Source organism: Vollenhovia emeryi, unplaced genomic scaffold (assembly GCF_000949405.1).
Source record: "Vollenhovia emeryi isolate VEMERY1.0 unplaced genomic scaffold, V.emery_V1.0 DF939263.1, whole genome shotgun sequence".
Lineage (NCBI taxonomy): Eukaryota > Metazoa > Arthropoda > Insecta > Hymenoptera > Formicidae > Vollenhovia > Vollenhovia emeryi.
Window position 1 is genome coordinate 1 of NW_011967103.1, and position 11575 is coordinate 11575.

Here is an 11575-nt window from a genome sequence, read left to right on the forward strand (position 1 = left end):
AGAGAGAGAGAGAGAGAGAGAGAGAGAGAGAGAGAGAGAGAGAGAGAGAGAGATGCTCGATAGATTCAGTCGTTTGCTTGTTAGATCGTTTCTCACGAGGCGGACGCGTTCATAATTGCAGTATGATTCCTACATGAAATAGCGACGTACCAGCATGAATCCCAATACGACTCTTAACACGACGACCGCGGTGTAGCCCAAGCTAGCCGCCAGTGGTGTCAGCAGAGTGACGAAGCTTGACGCCAGCATACTGTAGCCAAAGACCCGTTTGGTACCAATTATCTCCGCGAGTCGACCACCGGGAAACTCCGTGCAGATGTAACCCCAGAAGAAGCTGCCGAGGATCATATTCACCTCGTATTCGTTCCACGGGTACTTGGTCTGGGTTCGCTCTTCCTGAGATTGAAAATCGAGGAACTCGTCAAAACTGAGCTCGGGGAAAAGTCGAAGAAAGATACGCCGCGATTATTGAAAAAGAAAATTAAGCTAATTCCCGTTTCGGTTAGCGAAAACTCGAGCAAGTAAAAAAATAGTTTCAACGACGGAGCAAAACGATCCTTAAGAGTGTGTTGCGATTAGCAGTTGTAGTCCACATCGATTTTACATTTAATCGGAACCGCGTTCTCGCGATGCGTTCGCCACGTACGATTACTGAGGTCATTCACCGTACAAGTTCGGCTTTGAAACGCGAGTTTCAACGAACCCGGTGCCAGTATGGGAGCGTACTGCCGTTGTTCATCTCGTTGACTCTATTAGCGTCGACGGTCGGGGTCCTGGTGCCGTCGATCGGGGTGAAGTCGTTCATCATCGTCGCCTGGGCACCGCACTCATCCTGCACCGACGCCGATCCGTTGGAATGTGAATGCTGAACGCTGCTATTGCTCGGTATCACCATCGAAACGATCGCTATCGTTAGATTCATACGTAGCATGTAGTTTAACATGAAGCCGAGAATCACCATGATATCCAGTACCTGCCTGCATGACAGGCGATCTAGAAAAATATTCGCGGTCATGCGTTTTGCGGTCCTGTGGCTCGAAACCGCAAACATTTAGTCGACGCATTAAACTGTTGCATAGTAATGGCCAATTTTCACGTTTTTATTCCTTTCTTTCTTATTATAAATTGCGAGATAAGATATTTCCGATAACACGAAACAAAATGTAAACAAGATCTATTATTTAGATTGTGCGCAAAACACAAGAGGAAAAATATTCAATGAAATCGATTATTATGTTGAATTATATCGAAATTATTGACTCTGAGAAAATTAAAGTATTAAATAGAATACTGACATTATAAATAATAAAAAACCGATCAGAAAGGAACAGTTACATTAATATAATAATTTTCTTGCGATTATTTGCGTTATGATTTTTTTCCGTAGTTCGATATACTTTCTAAATAAATCTCGTTTAAAATTTCAAGTAACTTTTTAAATATTCAACTAGCAGAGGAGTATACTTAGTCACCAGTGATGTATAAAATTGAAATAAAACTGGTAATATAATTAATTAAATGTTACAATTGGTACGACGTTTCGACTCAAGTGTCGTCGTACCAATTGTAACATTTAATTAATTATATTGCCAGTTGAATTAACAAAACGTTTGATTTCAACTTTTAAATATTCTACAAGCAATTCTCTATAAAAATATTTAAAAAAATTATGACGGACGCGGGAATGTTTGCGGAAATGTAGCAAGAACTTCGATATCCGTCTCGTACGCACGGATGACGTTGGACAGTTTTATTTACATTGACATCATTTCGATTCCAGGATTTCTTTTACACAATTCGACAGAGTGTGTTGAAAACAGGACGTACTTATATACGGCTTGCGAGCATCGTCTATGTCACATGTCTCAAGTGCCGTAAACAATTTTTACGTAACGCCAGCACGCAATACACGCGACTACGTATAGTTTCGGTCCATTATCGATCTCGGTGTTATTGTACACATCGATTCATCTCGAGGTCGTCATTCGAGATGACGCGGTTCCGGAGGTTCGAACGCGCGGAATCGCGCTTTCTCTTGCTCATATCGTCGAACGCCGCGCTATCGCAAAGGAAATCCCGCGCTCAGCTATGCAAATGTCCACCGTTTGCAGCGCGAATCAGGCGGAGTGGATTAATTAAAAGCGCGTGGCGATTGTGCCAATTCACGACTCGACCGATCGCGTCTGTTTCGCTTTAATTAATGAGCAGTCGTATAGGTGGTATCGGACTCTTCGGTCACGAGTGTCGCCCGACGGTTTCCTAGTTTCGCTGGCAGACCGCCGAAATTATTTCAAGAATGGCACGAACGGGCCAATTATTTCCCCTTCCGCGCACGTTTCGCGGTTTCGCAAATCCGGACACGTGCGCGTCGACGTGCAAAGGTTCCAGGTTTCCCGTAAACGTTGCGTCAATGTACCGAGCGAGTTGTAAGAAAGAAGCTTGCAGAGAGAAGAAGCGGAGCGCAAACAGGCGCACCTCGTCCTCGATATTAATAGTCAGCATTAGGTCGCCTTGCATCGTCCGCTTTGCATGCACCACGTTGATCGTATCCGTAAAGCCGACTGGTTACTTTGCTTATCGCGAATTTGCGTTCGAGGTTATCACAGAAGCATTCGATGCCACCGTAATACACCTAATGAATCACGCTTTGCAAGTATCAAACTCCAGCCCATGTAGAATCCAATGGCACAAATCACCATTAGCCTGTTTAACACCGATGCTTAGCAGGCTCCCTGTCTGATGGAAAAAAAACATGCGATTGGCCTGAAACGTATTTTGTAATAAATAAGATGCTTCTTTTTTCTATACTCAACACGATGTGACTTTATTACGCGTCGCCTTAATTGTAATTTCAATTTTATTTTCAACTTATTCTTAGTTGTAATTGAAAAATCTGAGATTGACTTTGCTTGTTTTTCTCGACGGAAACACGAATTGAACCGAAAAGCTACGTGCATGTTGTCACCAGTGAAAAAATCGTACCAAAATGCAAATCTAGTAGGCCCGCTTTCACCAACGTTGTGCAACTTGAAACTTAGCTCAACTCGTTCTTTGTCTCTTTCCAACTGTTACTTTAGAAAGAGACAAACATGAATTAAATTAAGATTAAAGTTAAGCGACGTTTGGTGAAACCGAACCTTAGTCGACCAAGCTGGCAAAATTTAAGAGGTCTATTTACAACGTTTTGACCTGATTCGGTCCTACGTGAAATTTTATATCATACGGACGTTGGGCTGTAAGGACTTTTACGTTGATTTTTTGACTTCGAAAACTTTTTGACTTATGAATTTGCTAGCACAGACTCATGTATTCGTCAAGTTTTCGGCAAGAGCTGTGTTCTATACCTAATCTGTATTACTTGATAAGGGCCTGAAATTAAGTCGAAACGTTGTAAATAAACCACTTAAATTTTGCCAGTTTGGTCGACTAAACCCGAGTCGAAATTTTGGTACTATTTTGATACTTTTAAGGACAATCTACACCTACTTAGCTGATCGATCTATACACCTACATAGACCAGCAATAACCTACTTTGATGACATTATATTTTTTACTCCACCCTTGAATCTTTAATTCTAAAAAGTATGTAGATTTTGTGTATGTTACAAACACAACAATTTTCAATAATTGGAACACTATTGCAACAGCATATTCCTGAGACCAAATCAAGTAAAAAGTCCTGTACTACTTTTCCCTCCGACAAACAGTTATCGAGATATCATAAGCTAAACATTGAAAAAGTTATAAATTTTCTTTTGAATATCTCAAAAGTATTAGGCAAATCAAACATGTTTCGGACAAAAGTTATTCACATTAATCAGTAGAATAAGATAGTATAATAAACAATAGGGGGTCCATTAAAAAAATTGAAGGTGACCTTCTCGTGACCTTCAAATGACTATCCAAGGTCAAGTCAATGGCATCACCTTATGTCCCCCTTCGAACCAAACAACTTTTGTTTGAATTGTTTTTCCGTATCTCTCATATGTTTGGAGATATTTGCGTGGATCGTTTAAAGTGAGACACCCTGTATAATAGATTTAAAGGTTCAACATAGAGGCAAAATTTTCGACTCGGAAAGGTTTTGCATTTTTATTGGAAAGAGATAACTATTAAAGATGAATGAAAGGAAGCTCATTTTTGTAATTGAAATGAATAGCTAACAAGAGGCAAGTTGCTTCAATATGAACTTTACTTCGGCAGAATTTTATTTGATTAATCTGTAAGGAATAACAGAGCGCTAAAAGTGTACTTCGATGGGTGAAGCCAGCGATTCTTACGTCAATTAACTCTGTCTAATCGTTCTCGTCTTTGACGCATTTAGTTGTTACAACAGAGAAGCGCGTGCCGGGCAACAAATAAGTTGTGCCCCGTTGCACAATCGCGACGTACGTGTCTGCCTTCGACTACGAAAGTGAATGGTCATCGATACGCGGGTGATTAGAATTTCCTGAAAAGGTACGCAGCGGACGTCGTTGTAACAAAGAGTCGGCGGATAATTTGCGAAACGTTTTTAAACGTTCGTCGACGCGTACTTATGTCAGCGTTGCCGATGCAAAATCGTGCTCTAACCACCGTATCTGACGTAACCGAAGCCGCGAGTAAGGTCGAATGAAATCGCAGGCTGGTGCATTCTTATCGCGAGGAAGTAATACTCTTATTCCGGTAGATTTTAGTGATTTCGTGTGTTAAAATCGCTTCTGTATTTCCCGGCTTCCGTAGTGTTACATACAAATCGCTCAACTTAATTAGCAAGCAACGTTAGTGTTTTCTTGACCCAACCTGGTAGTTTTAATAATACCGAAAATTTATTGCGAAAAATATCACCTCAGCCAGAGTTTGAACCTGGACCTCCCTACACTCTAGGCGGGCGTCTCAGAGACTAGAGTGTAGGGAGGTCCAGGTTCAAACTTGGTTGAGGTAATATTTTTCGCAATAAATTTGCTGTAGTATTAAAAATGCCAGGTACGGTCAAGAAAACACTGACGTTATTAATTACCGCTGACGACATTGAAGAATATTCTGATTAGTTAATTAGCAAAGTTAATAAGTAATCACTTTTGCGTTATTATTGCTCAGCAGGCTTCCCGTCTGATGAAAAAAAAGTAAATAGGCCCAAAACATATCTCGTAATAAATAACACAATTAACGATAGGAAGACACGATGATGGACCATGTCACTGACCATTCCAAAATTGCGTAACTTTTAACACACCGACATGATAAGTCTTTTATAATTCTATACTATTTTATTTTTATATTATATACACTTGTAATAACAACGCAATAAGTATTTTCACCTTGTATAATGCGTTATCAGACAATAGGTTACTCACTTATTCTATTTATATTTGCTGAAGAGGGTCACATGCGATGACCGAAACGTTCAAATTGTTTTAATCTTTTATATAATATACGTATCTACAAGGATTTTCGTATACTATTCATTTATTACCGTCGATCAGGTAACGGCTCACACTGCCTTAAATTAACATTTAACTTCTTTTTTGTCTACATTTATCACGATGTGATTTTAATTCGCGTCGTCTCAGTTGTAGTTTCAGTTTTATTCTCAACGTATTCTTAAAGACTTATTTGTAATTTTATTTGTTACGCGTTAACGCAATAAAAATCTGAGATTGCCGTGTTTGATTGCTTTTTTAATCGATCCTTTTCAAGTGAGAAAATTTAATTTGCATCGATAAATTATATTGTCTCTCCTCGGTTATCCGCGTCACGCGACGAACCGGTAATACTACGCGACCTGTGGTGACAATAATGAAATCAATTCAGAACGATCACCTGTTCTCAGTTTCACTTTAACCTTTTGAAGTATGGCGGTAACCCACGTTACCACCTCAACTTCTTTACTTTTTGGCCATTTAATTTCTAGTTAACGCATTTAGGTCGCGTTTTTTGCATTTTTTTGGGTATCTTAGCGATAAAAGAATATAAAAAAAGTTGAGCAGGCTTTAATATTTATTATAAAAGTTTTATAATTAAACAAATGTGAAAAAACAGTAATTTTACCGGAAAAATTCATTATTGACCAAGTTTTTTAAGATTATTTCTTGAAAACTTTGTACAAAGGGGTTTTCGGGGTCGCTCATTACGAATCAGATTTTCAAAATTCCAAATGGCCGACCCAAAATGGCGGACGCAAAGTACGTGAATTTTTTAAGTTTTTAAGTTTTTCGGCATTTTCGTTTAATTACGGTATTTAGGGACTCATCGCGTCCGCGTCGTTAGCTCTGGGTGGTGCTAAGAACGAGTGAATTCTAAGAAATCAAATTTCAATTTTGCATCCGCCATTTCGCGCGCGCTATTTTTATGTTCTATAAGAATTTTCAACTGGAATTTAGATTCCACGGGTCCTAATAATATCTAAATAATGTTTCTTAGCACAGTTTAATTACAGTTGAATGATGTTATTTTTTTAAGTTTGGATTTCCGCCATCTTGAATCCACCATTTTGAATTATGAAAGTCTGATAACGGATTCGTAATCAGCGACCCCAAAAACCCTTGTATACAAAGTTTCGCAAAAAATGGTTCATTAGAAAAATGTATGCTTCAAAGGGTCAATCGATGTACACGTTCACGCGTCCACTGGCATATGCATTTCTATTTACGTAAATTTTAACATTTATCAATTCTTTCTTCACGTTTGATTCGCAGCTAAATTGACGTAGCGCTACAGTTACGAACTATTCGACCTTTTACTTTTCATTTTAACACGTCAGGCGCACACGTTATCCGCGTACGTAGGATTACTTTGGGGAGGGCGAGATACCCGCGGATGCAATTTGGGCGATTGGAGAGGAGTGCCTATTTAAAAGTCCAATCTGGCCGATATAATAATGACGTTCGTGAATCGAAGGCCCGCCACGCGAGTCGTGCTATCCACTTAACCGCTATTGCGACTATTACGCTCCCCGATCATGTGGCGATGGAGCTCGGTGCTTTAATGCGGGGAATACATCGCGTTTCTAGTATTTGAAATTTGTCGACTTTGAACGCCCGCTGGGAGATAATAGCGTCCATAGTGCGTAATACGCGATTTAGTTTTAATTTGGTGTCAAAGCGAAAATTTTCTACCGGCCGAAATAGCGAGATTGGTTTGTACGCGAAAGATAAATTAACCGGGAAAGAGGAACGATTGTGCAAGGTCGATTATAACTCAACGTATAATTCAGGTACGTAATAAGTTTACCCAATACAATTTTAATTGAGATTGAATCCTAATGAATGTTACATTGATCGTATTATTCAATAAATCGGGACAATATCGAATATTAAATACAAGAAGAAATAACAATTGATCTTCGAATTCATGAAGATGAAGGTAGAATGAACGACTCTACGTCGGCATTTGTTTTTCAAAAGATAGCAGCATTTTCTCTTCTGTTACTGATAAACCGTCGATGTAGTTTTGTCATGATTTTATATGAAACACATTAATGTCAATCACACATCGTTTCATGGTAGTATTGCATAGCTTGACCAGTGCACGACGTATCTAATCGCGGTTTTTACGGCCGCCTTTATACTTGATTACCAAGTCGGTTTCACTTGAGCGCAGGGTTGTATTGTCGATGACCTCGATAACGTGACACTGGTCTTAATGGTCGGAAAACTTGGCATCATGGTGCGATATAATCGGCGTAGATTGACCCTTACATTTCCGAAAGCAGAATTTTTCCCAATTAATTCTACACGAGATGTAATTATGATATCTACGTCAGAGCCGAATCTAGCTGCTTAATAAAACTACTGAGACACTAATAAGACGTGTATCTCTAAAAGTCAATCAGATTATCACTGAAAGCAGGAAATACTCGCTGATTTATTGTTTTCTAGTGATAATCCACTAATTGACTTTTAAAGAGTAAGCAACGAGATATACAAAATACATTTTAATGTGATTTAAATGTTAAACACCTCCGCTTTCCTCTTCACACACACGTAAAATACCAGGCGATTCTTGTTTTTGTGTAAATGATTGATAAATCTTACATTGTAAAAATGTAAAAAATTAACAGAAGTTTGATCTTTAAACTCAGCGATCTCACGAAGGCACATTTTTTGCACCGAGATGCGCGACATTTTGTGGGCCGTCGTTTGTGTCGTGGATCACAGACGCTGTCGCGACCTTCACCTAGAACTCTGTGCACGTTTCCCCGTGGGCTATTCATAGCGGCTTCGTCGTTTCGCGAGGGCTCGAAATAGTGTACCTGCTTTTCTTAAAGTCGAGTTTGATGACTTGCAGCTTCGGAGGGACGGAAGCACCGATTCGGGTCACGACACGAGTCCGACGGCGTAGACGGCATTATTATCTATGAGCTTCATCGCAGTACGCATTCACGTCTAATTGATCGAAGATTAGAGGCTGGTGCGTCGCCGCGTCGTCGTGGAATATAAGCGTTCAACTATCAACGCGCGATATCGTCTTCTGTCGAACGTCATGCACGAATGTCGTCGATGATGCGTGTTAACCCTAGGAATAGTAGAGGTGACGGTTCGGGGCAAACGGCGATTGCGAATTTTCAATCGCGGTAGACTATGCTCATATTTCATGTAAACTTCATTCGGAAAGAGAGAGAGAGAGAGAGAGATCATAGATTACGCGAACAATCATTTCCTCTATACACATGTATATCCGATAGCCATTAATGCGCTTGATATCTTTTCTCTTGTGCTTTACATTCCATCTTATTTTCATTTTATTTTATCTGATATTTATATCTCGAGACAAAGTTAATATTACTTTGAGTACATACAGAATTTATATTTCTAAATTGTTTTAATTGTTTTTTAAACTTTATCGTCTTTAGGTTGACTTATTTTATGTATGCTTTATGTTCCTGTAAAATCGATGAGGCGTCAGAAAGAACAATAGAGAGACATGCATAAGTGTTTTCTGAGCATTTTATCATAATTCGATAATATTTATTATTAGAGAGAATACACATATACTAATAAATATTATGATAAAACGTAATGCATGCCACTATACTATATTCTGCGCTATATAATTCTTTCTGATACTCAGAGCTTGGTATTTTTCTGAAAAGATACAAAATAATGAGTGCATTTTGTATCTATGTCTGAAAGCAAAGAAATTCGAGAAATGTATCTGTAGCTCTTCGCTGAAGAGCTTTATCTTGTACTTAACGACGAAAGTATGTGAATCGCCAGTAGATAATTAACGATAAAAAGAATTGTTAGGCGACTTTACGCTGGCAGATGGTTTATGTATAATATTTATTATTGAATTCCTCGAAAAGGACCGCAGCCCGCATGGCCGAAACGTCGGACTTTAAATAAATAAACCATCTGCCAGCCTAAAGTCGTCTAACCATTCTTTTTATCGTTATCTCGTATCTGTATCTTTGATGAAAGAATAAGTCAAAACACCAAGCTCCGCTGGTATCTTATTGATTCTATGATATAATATACAAAGTATATTATACAGGAGGTTGATGCCTTTATCACTTTAATTCACCGTAATTGACCGGTCGAATTATGCGCCGGCTTCTTGACGAATCATCATCCCTTCCCGTAATAAAGAATACATTAACGTCTAGGCGGAAGCCGCGTTCGTTGCCGTCCGTCGCGAGACGCGCACGCAACTTAAGCTTGTCCACACATGAATCCGTTCGTTTCCTTTCAACAAAGTTACGCGTCCGCGCAAGAATTTTTTTCAAGAGCGAAAAATTGATCTCTCGAGATACGCGACGTGATATTAGAAATTGAACCTGAGCGATTTTCCGTTTTGTTTTTAGAAAAGGGTTGGCCTGATCTGTCAGGTAATTTTTATTCGTATTCGTCGATATTGGATTCGTATCAATGATCGATAATTAAAAAAGTATTAAATGTAATTTCACGTCCTTCGTTTGCAATCGGGAAACCGGACGCATGCAAACGGAACACGAGATGTGTAAAACAAACACGGCCACTTAAACTTAATTATGACTTCGCGTTGAATCGCCGTGCTAATGGTGGAAAATCTAATGAAACCAATTATGGAATGTTTTGTCTTCTTGGAACTGAAACACCAGATGACGCGCTTGGAACAATATACGTTTAGAAAGGAGAACTTAAAGATCGCACGTTTAGAAATAATATTAATAATGTAAACAAAAGCACCTCGGTAAATAAATTTCCGTACAGTATTTGCAAAATGTTGACCTCGTAAGCGTGCGACTTGCTAAAGGCTTTTTTATATTCCGATACAGCGAGATAAATTTGTATTCTAACGGTATTACATTCGAATAAACCAAGTATTAAATCAAGATAAATATCGCAGAAACGTCAGCTCTCTCTCTGTTAATTGTTAAGATTTGCGCTGCCTCGCGCTAATTACGTTCGCTCGAAATATCTGAGATCACATTAATTCTAAATGATATTCACGATAATGTAACATGTGATCTCTTGTCACTATTATTTTTAACATTCACATTGAAAATAACTAGGAGTCACGTTTTAAAGTGTCTTACACATTTTTATTTAGTCGCTTGTTTTCTTCAAAATACTTGCGACTTGAAAGAACCCAAAGAGACAACAAGTCGTACCTTCAACCCCTTGTCATGTCAATCACTCACCTAGCACGCTGCGATTGGATGCCATTTCGCCGGTGGATGATGATGGAAACACTCCTCACCGGTTTTCCGGCCTTTCCGCCTTTCGATTTCAGAGCACTCGTTAAAAAATCAGATTTAACTTAACTTTTCTTTATTACTCCTGCACAAATAGACTTATATCTCCTTGAAATTAAATGCAACTGTTCACGTGTAAATCATCATATCACTCGAACGATTCTTGACACTGAGATGAGCCTGCAACCCCTCTAAGAGAGACAACTCTTAGAAAAGCTTGCTTTTCGTATAAACGTCTCCACTAGCGTTACAACTGGCTCGCTCGCTCGTCGTGCTTTAACTGTGCTCTGCTTTAAACGCTGCCAAAAATCTCAGCTGCAAATTGCGGCGCTGGTTGCTCGGAAGACGAAAGACGGAGACGGCGAAGAGGAGGCCCGTCAATAGCGTCAGCGTTGCGACACCGACGTCTTCCGCGGGCTGTGTCGTTCTCCCGCTTCGCGTTTCGTTTCGTTCCGTCGTAACGTCCCTCGGTGTCGTAACGAAGGCTGCGTGCGTTGAAGCGACGAGGTAGTAGAGGCAGAGGGAAAGAGAGAGAGAGAGAGAAAGAGGGGCACGACCACGCACGTCACGAACGTCCGCCGTTGTGTACAATGACGTGCTTTGTTCGCCGCGGCGAAGAGAAGACGAATACGCCCTGTCAAATGGATGGATGATTTTTCCCACCCTCGTGCCTACCACTCGGCCAGAGCGAGGGACAGCGAGGGATCTGATACGTGGACCAAAACGAAACGTTTCCCTTTGCATTAGGGAGGGACAAAAGTAGAGGCCTGGAAGACCCTCGAATGCGTAACGCGACGCATTGCATCCCTCGTAGTATTTCGCTTTTTATGCTTCTACAATGCCTTTCCATCCACCTTTTCGACGATAGTACAAAGTTTTCTACGTTTGCCGAAGTTATATCTCGGATTTTGCGAGCTC

At 39.9% G+C, this 11575-nt stretch overlaps 1 protein-coding gene across 2 annotated transcripts; it reads right to left on the reverse strand.

Annotated features, from left to right (window-relative positions):
• Nucleotides 1-114: 114 nt before the first annotated feature.
• LOC105559579 (sialin-like) lies at nt 115-11250 on the reverse strand. Of its 2 annotated transcripts, none has more exons than XM_012007985.1 (3): nt 10604-11250; nt 704-993; nt 115-396 (listed from the first exon to the last, which is right to left on the reverse strand). In XM_012007985.1, the coding sequence occupies exons 1-3, from the start codon at nt 10626-10628 to the stop codon at nt 130-132; spliced, it is 582 nt and encodes a 193-aa protein (XP_011863375.1). In that variant the 5' UTR covers nt 10629-11250; the 3' UTR covers nt 115-129. The 2 variants fall into 2 exon arrangements, with proteins under 2 accessions (XP_011863375.1, XP_011863376.1); XM_012007986.1 differs by lacking the exon at nt 10604-11250 and adding an exon at nt 8234-9198.
• Between the last annotated feature and the right edge of the window lie 325 nt (nt 11251-11575).

Excerpts from the sequence above, each read along its gene's own strand:
- LOC105559579 (XM_012007985.1), bottom strand. The coding sequence starts at position 10,628 with ATGGCATCCAATCGCAGCGTGCTAG. Across the intron at positions 994-10,603 it reads ATCCAATCGCAGCGTGCTAG|ATCGCCTGTCATGCAGGCAG; the intron begins GTGAGTGATTGA and ends ATATTTTTCTAG. Across the intron at positions 397-703 it reads CGCTCCCATACTGGCACCGG|GAAGAGCGAACCCAGACCAA; the intron begins GTTCGTTGAAAC and ends TTTCAATCTCAG.